Raw genomic sequence first — 15,252 nt, forward strand, 5'->3', positions numbered from 1 at the left:
GTTGGACTTGATGATCTCCAGAGGTCCCTTTCAACCTTACAGATTCTGTGATTCTATGAAATCAGTCTACACTGAATTCTTTTCTGCTTGTGACTAAGATTGCTTCTGATACCTGATATGCTTAGGTCAGGCTATGCCCAAGGAACGTCGCTCAACACTTTTATTTTATTTTATTTATTTTTATTAGCAGGAAGCAGAGGGATGGAAAGCAGAGAAGTCTCAAAACTGTTGGACCTTTTTCAAGAGAGTGGATGGCAGGCAGAGCTTTTGATGAGTAAGAAGAGATCAAATAGTGCAGGCTTCATTATTCATGTGGAGGATGCAAGGAGTATAAAGTATCCTGAATAGAAAAGAGATATTTAGGTCTAGGATCTTCCCACATAAGTCTTGMTTTAGAGTTCATGTGAAACAGTGTAATGACCATAAAGAGAAGTAGATACATAGATGCATCCTTCAAGAACTGAAATTTCCAGCTGCTTTCTGTATGAATAAACCTGTTCTCAACCTTTACTTTTACTTTTCCCTTCACATTCTTCCCCCAGCTCCTGCAAATGACCCCRTCAGTAAGTTAGTGTTCATGTGTTCGGTTCCAAAGACTCTTTGCACCATTAATATATATCCAGATTCATAAAGAACTGATCTTGCCACAAAAGTAATCTTTTACTTCTGGGTTTCCTGCTTCAAGCAAAATATTTCACTGAACTGTGGTGATGTTGAGCACCTAAGAAAAAAGGAGAACATGAGTTGGCCTTCCTTTTGTTCTAGTTGTCCCTGCTGTGGGATTTACTAAAAATCAGTACTGCTGAATTTGCTATCACTCAGTTCTTCAGTTCCTCAACTGATTAGTGGATTTCTGAAAGTTGATTTGTGGCCTGGCGAAAGGTTTATTGCAGTTCAGCCTCTTGTATTTTTCTCTTTTACACGCAGCACAAGTGGAGGTGTTGTCTGCTGCACTCAGAGCATCCAATTTGGATCCTCAAGAAGAGACAATAGTCAGCATTGGTAAGGGAACAGACTCACAGAGTGAACTAAGTATSAAAGACCAACAGAATTTTAAACCTATCCTGGGTGATATTGTGCCTTTAATTGGTGACACTGTTGAGGTAAGAAAAGTTTTGTGCTGGATTTCTGTTTTTTCATGTCAATTTTCAGGACTCCAGTAATAGAGCTGTATTGTGTATTAGTGCAATAATTGCAACCAGATGCTTCCTACTTTGGGCTAGCATGACGTTTGATTTTGTTGGCAGGTCTTGAAGCATTGACTACTAAAATGAGTTGTATTGGGAATTTTTAGTTTTGCCAGTTCTGTGTTTGTCCATGCAAATTCTTGAAATTTTCTGTTGAACCCTGTGTTGTGACTATCACATTTTAAGACATTTTAATGCTGCTACAGTTTACTGCTGTGAAATKGCCATACTTTAAAACAGAGCTCTATTGATAACAAGCAAACAAATCTCTTTATCCCCAACCCGCTCCCCTCACCCCAATACCCTCGCCCCCGTTTTTTTTCCCCCTCCCCTCCTCTGGAGAAAGGGGTGCTTTGTTCCCAGTAAAAGGGTTTTGCAGTAGCTTCCTTGCCTGCATAGGGGGAGTTCAGGACCTACGACCTAGGCTGTTGTGCAGACTATGGAAAGGGAAGGTGGATTCTAGCACTCAATAAGGTTTTTAAGTTTGCACCTATTCCTTCAGCGCTCCCCCCCCCTCCCCCATGTCTATGGCATTTGATGGTCTTATTTTCTGTTCTTTGCTGTGTATTAGGTGAAAACCACTCTATTCACTGCATGTAGTGCCATAAGCTTTGGTGGTATTAAAAGGTGTAGTTAAATTTGGGAATTACTGCTTTCTACTTATACTCTGCAAAATCATGAAAAGTAATATACTGAACAATGTTGCTTATATAGAGAAAGAGAGAGACAGACTGTATTTTGAGATGAAAGCTTGGTAAGGACAAGTGTCTTTGAGAAGTCTAGGAGTTGCATTCGTCCTGTGGAGGCTTTTTCAGTCCTCTTAAAAATGACTGATCCTCAGTCATTTTTTGTTTCACCTAAGCTGTTCAACCACCTTATAGCCCAGAAGCGTTTGGTGGTGGTGAAATGTGACATGTTTACTTGGATGCTGCTGTTTATACACAGTCATAATTTAATATTATAAATGCATTTATAAAGAAACAATCTGCTGCCCCCCCCAAAAAAAAAGGAGGCAACCTTCTCTCCTTTCCTCCCTTCCCCCTGCCAAAATCCCAACAGCACCTAGATACGGTGCTTGTTATGTTTCTTTAACGCAGCATCAGTCATCACAGCTTGCTAATTCTAACYTTTAAATGATAGTGTGAATTCTCTGTCCTCTTTCTAATTTTTGGAAGGTGAGCAGGGTAGTGTTTAAAGGATTGTATTCCTGCATTTGATTTCTTTACATAATATGATGCTAACAGAAACCTAAAGATACTGTTTGTGGTTTACAGTCTTTCTTTGCATATGTAGATTTTACACTTTAAAGAAGTACTCTTAACAAACAACAAACTGGCAGATTATTACTGGCACTGAATCAAGTCCTCATTTTACAAGTGGAGTGACCTAGAATTTGGAAAACAAGCTGTGATTTGTTGAGCATGTAGACTGCTGCCCCTAGCAGAAAAGACTGCTATGATTTTCACAGGTGTTTTTTAATTCTCAGTGTAGCAAAGAGTTGATATTGTTACTGGATGCTTTAGAAAAATCAGGCTATTTTATATTTGAAAGCAGCACTATTCTGCTCACATATCACAAAGCAAAATAAAATTTTGCTTGTTCTTCTGCAACTGTATAGGCTCCTGAAGGAGCTGGTACTACTTGTTAAAGAGAGCATTCTGTATGTAAATGAAAATACGTGATGGAATAAATTGAACAGATATGGTTCTGGTACGTAGATAAAGCTTGTTTGTTGAGGATGAAAGTAACGGTTGTTTTTGTTGTTGTTCTTGTTTTTTATTCTCCACAAGGACACATATCTTGGTTTTTCTTCAGGTGGTAGGCTCTCTACAACATTTGAACAACAAAAAAATTGAAGAATGGGAGTTTCTGTCATAGAATGGGGACTGGCAAGGGATTTTTTTTTTTTTGTTGGAGGTAGAGGGAAAAGGGAAGGAAAAGAAAGGGAAAGGACACTGAACTAAAATCAGCCCATCTGCCCATCTGTTCAGAAGAAGTACTTACATGAGAGTGGAAGCCATCCGGAGACTATCATATATGGACCCCTGAGGCTGGCTTCTTCTCTTTTGGGTTTTGGTCACCTCCTCTGCTCGTACCAGTGCCACTTGTTCTAGTGCTCCTGGACTGTGTGTGCGCTCCAGTTCACAGAGCAGGGGTCTTTTTGGAGCACAGCCACAGAGCTCTGATGCACTGCAGCTAAAGGAAACCTTGTAAAAGATTAATAGATTATGGTACAGATTTTGCATATCAGAATCGTTTTTTCACCAGTACACAAAAAATTTTGAGACTAAACTCTATGGCTCACCTGGTTCTCTGTAATGCTCAGTTTGGTGTGTGCATGTTATATAGAAGAGATATAGATTGAACTTTATCTGCAGGTGTACAAATACTGCATGACTTAAACACTGACTGATGTGGCAGTTTCTTTTTACTGCAGCTTTTCCTTTTGGAGGACATTTTTGACTTCAAAAGTAGCTAGGTAAAAATGCTACCATCTGTGTCGCCTTTTGTGTGTTTAATTGTTCAGCTTGCTTCAAGTCAATAAAGTAGTATTTTTAACTTCTTTTAGCTGCTACTCTTTTAGAGCTAGGGTAGCAGAGAGTGTGTGAGGTGGAGTCTTCCTTTCTTCTGTAGCAGAATGGATCACTAACCTCTAGTCCGTTACAGCTGGGCAACTCACTGAAAGTGCCATGGTGGTTTTGTGTTAGCTGCCTCATGATTTCTTGATCTGAAAGAGGTTGAACCTGGTGACTCTCTGAGAATGCTGAAACTATTTCGTAGGTTTCTGGAAAAAGACTGAGTAGATAAAATGACAGAGGTGACTGGCAAACCAAAATCCTGCAGAGATGTTTTCAAAGCCTCTGGAGGTTTTATAGATTGAGTTGTATGCTTCTGGACACRTTCAGTTACAGTCACATGAGGATCTATTCTCGGTCTGGCTCTTGACACCACCTTGCTGCACTTAGATAAGGCAGGCAGGTGACTCAGGCTGCAGTGCCTGCCATACACATGCATTTGACTCACAGCTCTACCTGTTCTTTATCACATGTAACTATACCTTAGCAACTAAAATTACAATCTAGTACTTGGATTAAAGCAGTTAATGGACGAGGAGAAAGTAACTGTCTGAAGTTAAACCAAGCAAGACAGAGGGGATCCTGGAGGCCTTTTTCTAGAATTTCCTGGGTTTATTTGCTTGAAAACTGTCATTGTCAAACTGATCTTCATGGTCAAGAGTAGGCTTGTTTTTGGAATTCATGTTGAGCCTGCAAGCTATTTGTGGATAGATGTGTTGGATCATCTCTGGCAAAGGCCTCGTCCTGTTCTGCCAGATAGTGATCTGATCTACTTCTCAAATATTCATCATGTACTTTTTGAAATTCACAGCTGATTATTTAAAGACGATTGTATCTGGGAAACTCCACTGGTACAGGAAGTAACTTTGCATTCCCTCAGCAACATAGTGTATCATAACGTATTAAACAGCTGCTGCTCCGTAGAGATCTGAAACTGCCTCCASTTCTTGATCTTTGTCTTTGGGGCTCAGATGTGTACTGCGGATGCTTGAATGATTGCTAAAATAGAAAAAAATTGTTGAGAGGCAAGGAGTGATGTCAAGAGGTATAGCCTCAGATGAAGCTCATCTGCAAAGGAGATGATGGAATAATCAGCTTTAGGAGAGGAGCAACAGCCTAAGTCTCATCCGTTTCAACTCTTAAGTGCAAGAATTGCTTTGTTTCGCTCTTTTCTAGCACAAATCCAGAGGAACAAATTCAACTAAATCCACTACAAATGTTTTTTCATTTTCCTTTCAGGGAAGAAGCAATATGACTGATGTATTAGTTGCATTTTCCTTAACATAGTCTCCAAGGTGCTCATTTCCTGTGGAATGAAAATCATCATAAGAACCAAAATTGCGCAGACTAAGGGGAGACTTTGTTTTAAAWTTAAATGGAAAGATTTATCTAACAGACCTTTTGATTTGGAGCTATAGCAAAAATGTATTTGATATTAAAACATGTATTCTTTTAATCTAAGAAAAAAGATCCTGAGGTGAGGGCAAGACTTTGTGATTTTGATGTTTGTCTTGTATTTAATCTTTGAGGACATCTTATGTGACCTTTTTTCCTTTTTTTTTTTTTTTTCCCTTGAGTAGAATATGGATTCAACTCTTCATTATATTCATAATGATTCAGATTTGAGCACCAATAGTAGTTTCAGTCCTGAAGAAGAAAGAAAGTCCAAAGTACAGGTAAATGACTGTGACTTTTGCTTTTTTTTTTTTTTTTAACATAGATCAGATAAGCAATTTTTTTATATATATATATATATATATATATATATATATATATATGGGAAATTTTAAATGCATTTCATCCGATCATTTTTGATGCAGTGTATTTTCTATACAATATGGAAAACATTCCTCTTTAAAATACTTTCTGCAGGTTTTCTAAAGAGAATGGCTTAATTCGGCACTTGCTTTTGTTTTAATTGCGTATAAGAGATGACAGCATTTTTTTTTTTTTTTTTTTTTAATATGAGAGCAACTATGCTAGACTTCCTGACTCTGATTTTATTGAGTTTAATTCTCTATGGAAACTGTCCTGTAATTGAAATTAGGATTACTGAGGAAATGGGATATTTTTTTTTAAATATTTTGAGTGGAACTGCCATGCCAATTTTATAGAAAAGATGTGTAAGTGTGTTTGATTAAATTCAACCTATTTTAAAAAAAAATACAGTGTCTTTTGTTGTTGCTTAGTTCATACTGAACTATGCCGGCTGAACCACCCTAATGCCACTAGTGGGAACCTCAGCCCCTCTTGCTATGCATGTGAGCTGTGCTATTCAGCAGCTCTGTGTTAGGGAAATGTTCTTGTGCACCCACTGGGGAGAGTTAGTGCTTGAGATAAACTGACAACAGTTGAGGAAAACAGACAGATGTATTCACATCACTTTATTTTAGATGTTTTAATTTTTAAGTGGGGAGGAGGATTGGTCTTCACTAGATCTCTTTTTCTCTGGAGAAGCCTTTTCCTCCCTATTCCTCCCTGACTATTTAGGGAGTTTGGAAGCAGTATTGAACACATTRTATACCCTGCTGCCTCTTCCCCTGACCTCCTTCCCCAARGCATTTTAATTTGACTTTCTTCTCTCCTCTCCTCCAAAAGACAAAATTTTGGAAAGAATAGTTAAATGATTTTTGAGCAAGTCTCATCGTTTGCGGTCATACTCGTTTTATCTTCTTGGTCTGCTTAAGAGACAGTGATCCATCCGCTCATCTGTTACGTCAGTCTGTATATTTTCAGTTAACTCCCAAATGTCATTTCTTTTACTAGTGGAGTTTTTATGAATTATAAAACTTCTGCATTTTTATCAAGAGATTTTAGTTTAATAATATTCTATAGTTATGGGGGGAAAATGTTGTTCTGACTGCATGCACTGAAATTTTAATGATCTCTGAAGATTTATTGACAATAGTATAAACTCTGTCCTTTTCCTTGCTACAGGATGTTGTACCTCAAGCCTTGTTAGATCAGTATTTATCAATGACCGATCCATCTCGCGCACAAACAGTTGATACTGAGATTGCCAAACACTGTGCCTACAGCCTGCCAGGTGTGGCACTTACATTAGGCAGACAGAATTGGCACTGTTTGAAGGACACCTATGAGACGCTGGCATCTGACATGCAGGTATGCCGGATGTTTTCTTTAGCTTGAAAAAGTGACTATGAATGATCTGTGAACTTTCACAATGTCGTTTTAGTATACTGGGTGTTGGGCTGCTCTGTTTTTTAGGTGCGGTTTTCTGTTGATGTTAGTTATTCACACTATGAATGAAAGTTTGACCGGTGTCTTGGAGGAAGCTGGAAGTGTGTGGTGCTCAGGTTGTAAGCAAGTGTGTGTRGGGGAGGTTGATTTGGGTGCATTTTTGGAGGTGGTATTCTGGTGGGAGTGTGAGGAGAGGTCTCTAATCTCCTCTGCTCACTTGAGATGTTGTGGCAGCGCTTGGGATTCTCACAGGTATGAGAATTCAGGCTGTGCTGCTGTGTGTGAGCAGACACGAGCCCCCACAGGCATGTCTGGAGCTCAGTGAGTCAGCCTCACGAGCTCTGGTGGCCTTTTGATGCAGTATCCAGTTAGTCATAAGGGAGTAACATCACTATCATAATGCAGCATTGCTGTTTTAAAAACAACTACTAGAAATAGCAGTGTTTTTCTTGTCGTCAGGTGGTAAGGAGGCAGCTTTGTGCCTTTCACTGTTGGTTTATAGTTGTTTCCAGTCCTCCTTTTCTTCCTTTTTCGGAGATGCTTTCTTTTATAAGCGTTCTTAGACTGCTTCACCTCCCTTGAACTTGCTGCTGCTATGTCAGAGCAGCAGTTCTTAGTGATACGTAGTGAGTAATTTTATACATGGATATTGCTCATATTTTCCAAAATATATTGCAGTCATTAAAAACAGCCAAATAATAAATTAAAATATAAGTAAAAAATAATTTGTATTTAAAACTGTCCCGAGTTTATCACTAGTCTAATCTGAACTAAAATTGATTCACCAAAGCAGATGAAGAAATAGTACCCATATTAATTGGAAATGCTGATTAAAGAAGAGGTATGGGAGGTTTGTTTTGTTTTGTTTTGTTTTTTTAGAGAAGACTTAAATTAAATATTTAATCCATTAAAACAGTGCTTCCTGAAGTTAGGGCCAATAAGAGCTCTACTGATCATGGACTGTTCTGTATGCATGAAACTTTGTCTATTAGGGACAAAGATTCTAGCTGAAATGTCATAGAATATATTTATTGTTCTACTTTATAAATTAAATGAGTGATAGCATAGCAGTGTGGGACTAATTTACTGAAGAAGAATGTGAAGTGAAGAGTAATGTACAGAGAAGTACTGTTAACAGGAATACTATTTTCCATCCCTGCACCTGGAAACTTAAAATTTTTTTGTTACTTTTGTCTGGTTCCTAGATACTCAAGTGGAACAAATTAATGGACAGCTCAAAGATCATAATTTCTCCTCTTTTTCCTTTTTCTCTCTCTTCTTTTAATACTTTGTTTTATTCTAAATTATTAAATGGGACACACCAACATATGAAAAGCAACTGTTAAATGGAATTGTAGGCACTGTAGCTCTCTGAGAATCTGATGGATACTGATCCTTAGATTGCATAGGAGAACTTTGGATGATTAATAAAACCTGTGTGTATGTAGGTATATGCGTGCGTGTATATATACAAATACACACACACATACATACACACTTGTATTTTTCTTTACAGTGGAAAGTTCGGCGGACACTAGCATTTTCTATACATGAACTTGCTGTGATCCTTGGAGACCAACTCACAGCTGGAGATTTGGTTCCTGTCTTCAACGGCTTTTTGAAAGACCTAGATGAAGTCAGGATAGGTGTGCTTAAACACTTGCATGACTTTCTGAAGGTATATCTGTGTTCAACTCTGGTCCAGTTAAATTGTCTGTTTTGCTTCATTTCTTTGTTTACACTTGTTTGTTAACATAACACTAGCATAACCCTTGAGAATGCATAAAAATGTCTGTTGAATACTGGAATATCTTTTGCAGGAGACTAGTGCTGCTTATTCTTTTTCTCTGAACTTAGTCTGTGTAAATGTATTCTATGTATGGATGTCCGTGTTTTGTATGAAGTTTTTTGATATCTCTAACTACTTGGTAGCAATTTTCTTCTCAAATGTTTTAAGAGTTTTTTCTACGACTATGTCCTTTTTGGAGCTGAAACTCACAAATCATAAAACCTTTAAAAATGGTTCTAGCTTTACTGCTTAACTTTCTTATTTCCTAGAGAAAAAAATAAGAAGAGAGTCAGATTTTTGCATACGGTAGTGTCTTGTGTGATTTCATTGACTTAAGCATGATACAGTATAGCCCAGAAAAGCAGAACTGTTGCTAAAGATTAATTTTTGGATCAAAGCAAGCTTTTCATTAGTTGTCTTTTTAAGCCTCTTATTCTATCTGCTTATTGTTGGTAACTTATATTTCTTTACTGTTATAGCTGCTTCATCTTGACAAAAGACGAGAATATCTTTACCAGCTTCAGGAATTTTTAGTGACAGATAACAGCAGGAACTGGCGTTTCCGTGCAGAGCTGGCTGAGTAAGTGGTTGCCTGAATGTTTGGGGTTTTTTGAGGGGCATTTTAAAATGTTAAAATCATAAATCAAATGTCTTATAGTGACATTCTCCATTTTGTTTTTAATTAGTGGATTGTCCTTATCCTTCTCCACTTGTCCTTCTCATTTCAAAATTCCCAGTTAACAGTTGGGAATGTCATTTCCATCACCATATGTTGAAAACATTACCGTTCTATAAAAAAGAAGCTGCTGTAAGAGAGGACCATATCCAGTTCCTTTTTTAAATTAGTAGAAGTGTTTTAGGAATTTGACTTCAAGTAGTGGAGTCTGAGCAGGCTACTGCATTCATGAAGTGGAAGAGATCAAGATCCTGAGAGGAGTAAAGAAAGCAAGTAGCAGAGTACAGACCTTAGGCTTCAYGTGAGCAGGCTTTGGCTTTTCCATTGAACTGGTAGTTTAAATCCCAGGGGAAGGGTGAAGCTGCTCAGGAAAGCTGACAGGTCTTTAGTGACAATATCCTCCAAGCAAAAGAGATCTATCTTGATATTCAGAAGAACAAGTAGACATATCAACAGCCTGACTTAACTAAACAGGGAACTCGTGACTGAGCTTAAATACCAAAAGGCATTATATAGGAGGTAGAAGTGGGGACAGACTAGACATAAGGAATTTAGAAATGCTTAGGCTCAGTGTTCTGACACATAGCATAATGAGACAAAGCTTAGCTAGAGCTGAGATTTGCAAGGGTATCGAGATGTAGCAACTGCTACATTAACAATAAAAGAATAAACAAGAAAAATGTGGGACCATTGCTGAATAGGGCTGGTGATTAGTGACAGCAGACACAAATAATACTGAGGTACTTTGTACCTTCTTTGCCTCAGACCTCTGATAATCACTCCCAGGCCTCTATGCTAGGAGGCAACGTTCAAGGGTGGTTGAGGAACAGCTGAGGGATTACTTGAGAGCAACCCACACAAGCCCGTCAGACCAGATAGGCTGCGACTGAAAGTGCTGAGAGAGCTGGCTCATGTAATAGCAAGGCCATTCTCTATCATCTTTGAATATCCTGCTGGTTATTATAGCAGGTCATCAGCAACTAGAAAAAGGCACATGTTGTACCTATCTTCAAAAATGGCCAGAAGGATAATTAGTAGAACTGCACTTTCATCAGTCTCACTTCCATCTGTGGGGCAATGATGGAGCAGGTCCTCTTGGAAGCCATCTCTGGACACATAAAGAAGAAGGACTCCTTCATGAAAACAGTCAGCATGAAATTACCAAGCGAAAATCATGTCTGAACAACCTGACTGCCTTCTACGATGATATGACTGAATCTGTGGACAAGGCGATAGCTGTGAATGCCATTTATCTTCACTTTAGTAAGGCTTTTGATGCTCTCACAGTATGTTTGTACCTAGGTTAGGACATTATGGTCTAGGTGGGTGGAAACTAGATGAGTAAAAAGACTAGCTGGATGGTTGGGTTCAGATGGTGGTTGTTAGTGGGTTTTACTCTACCTGGAGTCTAGTCATAAGTGGAGTATTGCAGGGGTCTGTCCTGGAACCTCTCCATTCTTACCCGTCTTTACTAGCGATGGGGAGGAGTTGACAGAGTATACTCTGTCAGGGTTGCTGATGACACCAAACTGGGGAGACCAGCTGAGACACTCAGGAGCCTTACAAAATTGAACGAGGGACAGATGCTGAGTCCTGCGTGTGGAAAGAAAGAGTCCCTGGCAATGAAACAGGCTGCGGACTGTCTGCCTGGAGAGCAACTCTGCTGAAAAGGCCCTGGGGGTTGTGGAAGACTGTGAGCTGAACATGAGCTGTCGGTGTTCCCTGGCAGCACAGATGATTATACAGCACCCTGGGCTTAATAAGCAGGTCAAGGGGAGTGATTAGACCCCTCTAGTTGGTACTTGTTAGACTGCATCTGGACTAACGGATCTAGCTCAGGGTCCCACAGGACAGACATCAATAAACTGAATCAACTTCTGTGGGAGGCYACCCGGATGGGCTGCTGGTTCAGCCTGGAGACAGGATGGCTTTGCGGGCACCTGACAGCAGCCCCCCCCATGCCTGCAGGGAAGTTAGCATGAAAACAGAGCCAGGCTATTCTCAGTGGTGCCTGGTGGGAGGATAAAAAGACATTGAATATAAAGTGAAATGAGAGATTTGGACTGAATGTAGGGAAAAACTTTTCACTCTGAGGACAGCCGGGCACTGRAACAGACTGCCTAGAGGATGTGCAGGCTCCATCCTTGGCAGTTTTCAAGACTAAACTGGATAAAGCCCTGAGCAACCTGACCTCAGAGCCATTTCTGCTTGAGCAGGGGGTTAGAGAGCTTCTGAAGTTCCAGAATTTTCTGGTGTTCCCGTGATTAGTTTGACAAAATCCAAATGTGTTCTCATATTGCACAATTTTATTTCTGCAATGGTCTTGTATAGGAATAATGAAATGAGCATTTTGTAAAGATCAATTACAGTGCATCTTTTGAGTGCAGTTTTGAGAGACCTGGTTAACAGCTGTTAYGGTATGTTTGGTACATTTAAATRTTGTTTTGATTTAGTAAATAAAAATCACTTATATCTCCACAGCAGGAAAAATAGGTAATAGTTGTATTGTGTGCTTGTAATATATCTTGCCAGTCTTTCTGAACATGTCTTCTATGATTCATGACACATACTTGTGTCTGCAAGCTGTGCAGATCGTAATCAGTTCATTACAAATTGAAGAAAATAATAAYTCCACAAGTTGTCTAGCATACTCTGAAGTAGAGGGAGTTTATTTGGTTTAAAAAAATATCCTTATTTTGATAAGTCTTATCAGTCACTTAGTCAGAATATTTGCTTTGTAAACATGTGAAATATCTGTACCCGGTATTAGAATGTACGTGTAAGCTGCAGTGTCATTCAGCTGCATTGCTGGGCTGCATGCGTGTTTTATCAGGATCCCTCTGTTGTAAACGCAGTGTTGGTTCCCTTTCTTCTTTCCCAGGTAGGTCATTCTTTGAGATCATTCAGCATTTCATTATTACATTGAATAAGTGGCAATTTAAAACCTGCAAGTGATCCATAGTGGAACTGGTGGTGTTGAATAACAGAAGATTTTACTCTTCAGTAACTTTATTATGGCCACTTTGCATTCATTACACAGCAAGTGAGGGTGTATARATGATCATTTTCATAGTTAAAGATTACCTTTCTCGTTTTCCTAATGTACTCTGTGCTTTCTCTTCCATCTTTTAGGCAGCTGATCTTGCTTCTAGATCTGTACAGTGCCAGAGATATCTATGACTACTTGCGGCCTATTGCTTTCAGCCTGTGTGCAGACAAAGTGTCTTCTGTCCGTTGGATTTCCTACAAGCTGGTAATGACTATTAATAAAACTCAATCTAAGTAAATTCAGRATTTCAAACTTCAGAGGGTGGCAGTCAGAAGTATTTTTTATATATTTATCTCTTCCCGTTTCTCCTAGGTTAGCGAAATGGTAAAAAAGTTGTACATGGCTTCGTCATCAACTTTTGTGGTAGACCTGATGGATGAACTTGTTGAAAAATTTTGTAGATGCCGTAAATGGTCTGGTCGACAAACTTTTGTCTTTATCTGCCAGGTAAAGTATCATTTTCTTCATCTGTTTTGTTTATTGGAAGGGAAGATAAGTAGCTGGAATTCTTTAGCTGTTACTACTTTTTTTCACAAATATTAAAGAACGTCTTGCCAAGGGGATAGATTTCATAGCCTGTTTTTTTTCAGTGTTGTTCTATAGTTGAGCTTGCAAGGAGATGTTGCGAAGTAAGATATGTCTGCTTACCTGGCTAGTTAATTTCATAATTGCCCAGCACTCTTGCATAGATCTGCAGTTTTGCATGTTAACTTCAGGTTGTGAGAACTGACTGTGAACATAGAACACACGCGTAATAAAATAATCTCAGCTATGCCTGCGTCGTGACGCAGCATAAAGTGAGATTTTTGTGCTAATGAGACAATATGCTGTAACAGCTGCCTGTTACTTTTATGGGYGGTCCTTTAGAAATCAAGGGCTAGGAATTACCTGTACCTCCTTAACTAGCTAGCGCAGCTTTTTGAGAAACAATGTATTCTCAGAAAAATAACAGAGTTGAAACTAGCTGGAACCCTAGAACAGCAGTCAAATTTGGAGGCAAAAGTAGAGGGCCAGGCTAGGAACCAACAGTACGATTGCCAAAGTGAGACGATTTGAACTTTGAAGTATTTGGAGAAATGTGAGCTTTGAGCTTATTTAGAGAAACACGAACYGAATACAATAGTTGTTTATTAGGATGGAACATTCTTCACCTGATACTTAGTTACAACAAAGACTAAATCAATCTTTAAAAAGTGTTGGGAAGTTTTTTTTTTTTTTTTTAATCCATCTTCTTTGTTATCGAATGTTACAGTAATAAGAATATAAGATGTTGTTAGGGCTCAGGCAGATTAATGTGAGTTTCTAACTGGGGCTGAATTTTTTTCAGAGCTATTTTGCTTCATTGTGTATTACTGCATGTTCAAAAGTATTGTAGCATATTTCAAACTTTGGTGCTAGATATTGTATTCACTCTRTGAAGGTAATAAGGTATGTCAGCTRTTGCTATGATATCTGTTGGAATTTTATCTGTGCTGAAATCTAATGAAATTGCTTCTCTTTTCTTGCCAGACTATCAGTGAAGATGACTGCCTGCCCATGGAGCAGTTTGCAGTGCATCTGTTGCCACACTTACTGCACTTGGCATCTGATAGGGTTCCAAATGTTCGAGTCCTGCTTGCAAAAACATTAAAGCAAACACTTTTAGAGAAAGGTTAGTGGTCAGAAATAGTTGTAATGAGCTGACTGTATACCTTCTTTGTTGGTTGTCTTCTGTCTTTCTGTTTTCCTGTAGTCAACTGGAAAAAAAAAAGGACTATCAGATGTGGATCAGTCTTGCTTTTAGAGTTTCCCCAGTGTGGGATGTTTTCCTGGCTGATATAAAACCATGAAACTCTTAGATGGTATTGGAGCCACTGTTTGTAACACTGGGGATATGTAAGAATTCTTCCTCATATGCCAGCCTGTTTTTCTTGCCATTTTCTCTGTATGAGATAGGGGTTATCAGGGCACAGAATGCATGAATGAACAGCTAGCAGCTGTGAAGTTGTTGAGCGATGCCGTTAATTTGATTTAAAAAAAAAAAAGTTTGGTTGATATTGTGTGTAGTAAGGAAAAAAGAGGAAAAATCCTTCCATACGTATCCAGCATCTGTTTTCTTACTGGGGAAAAGAGATTGTTGCTATTTGTTTTTTATATTTTATGGTTGCAGTCAGAAGAAGGTTTCTCTAGAGACTCTACAGGGGAATTAGACATGCTGCTTTCGTGTYACAGGTTTTGCTTAGGAAAGCATCCCCTATTCATAGCAGATGCCAGAAAAGTCATCGGTGCTCAGATGCCAAAGCACTGTAATGGAAAATACCATTAGAAATATTATGCCATTTTGTAATTGGAGTACACTCACTCTTGGAATACTTCGTTCAGTTCTGATGGCTTTCTTCCTCAAAAACATACACTGACTTGAGACTGCTCTTTCTAGCGTAGAAAACTTTTGGAAACGTAGAAATGTTGTGAAGAAAAATGCAAAATTTTTACAATACAGGACAATGCAAATACCTTCCCACAAGCTGTTTGTAGTTATGCTGTTGTTATACAACTTTTGTCATGTAGTTCATGAACAATTGTCAGGATTTGGGACTTCTTCTGTTATTCTTTCATATTACCTTCATTTTATTGTTGGATAATTATTTGGCAAGCCTGCCAGTTGAATGGAATGGCACATCCATGGTTTGTGATACCTTTCCTCTATTCCAAATATACGCACACTCCTGAGTCTCTTGCAGGGATATTTTTCTCTCCTTGCTTATGGTGTCTGTCACTCCTACTTTTACACTGAA

The 15,252-nt window shown here is 38.8% G+C and overlaps 1 protein-coding gene across 1 annotated transcript in view; it reads left to right on the plus strand.

Moving 5' to 3' along the window:
* Nucleotides 1-15,252, plus strand: part of PPP4R1 (protein phosphatase 4 regulatory subunit 1) — a 62,382-nt gene that overhangs the window by 45,777 nt on the left and 1,353 nt on the right. The window contains exons 11-18 of the mRNA XM_085322499.1: nucleotides 928-1,103; nucleotides 5,344-5,439; nucleotides 6,701-6,886; nucleotides 8,481-8,642; nucleotides 9,233-9,333; nucleotides 12,562-12,682; nucleotides 12,791-12,925; nucleotides 13,988-14,129. Coding sequence (XP_085178625.1) covers nucleotides 928-1,103; nucleotides 5,344-5,439; nucleotides 6,701-6,886; nucleotides 8,481-8,642; nucleotides 9,233-9,333; nucleotides 12,562-12,682; nucleotides 12,791-12,925; nucleotides 13,988-14,129 — 1,119 coding nt within the window. The remainder of the gene's footprint in view (nucleotides 1-927; nucleotides 1,104-5,343; nucleotides 5,440-6,700; nucleotides 6,887-8,480; nucleotides 8,643-9,232; nucleotides 9,334-12,561; nucleotides 12,683-12,790; nucleotides 12,926-13,987; nucleotides 14,130-15,252) is intronic.

The sequence above is a fragment of the Rhea americana genome, unplaced genomic scaffold (assembly GCF_003343005.1).
Source record: "Rhea americana isolate MKP2758 unplaced genomic scaffold, rheAme1 scaffold_78, whole genome shotgun sequence".
In the NCBI taxonomy this organism is placed as follows: Eukaryota; Metazoa; Chordata; class Aves; order Rheiformes; family Rheidae; genus Rhea; species Rhea americana.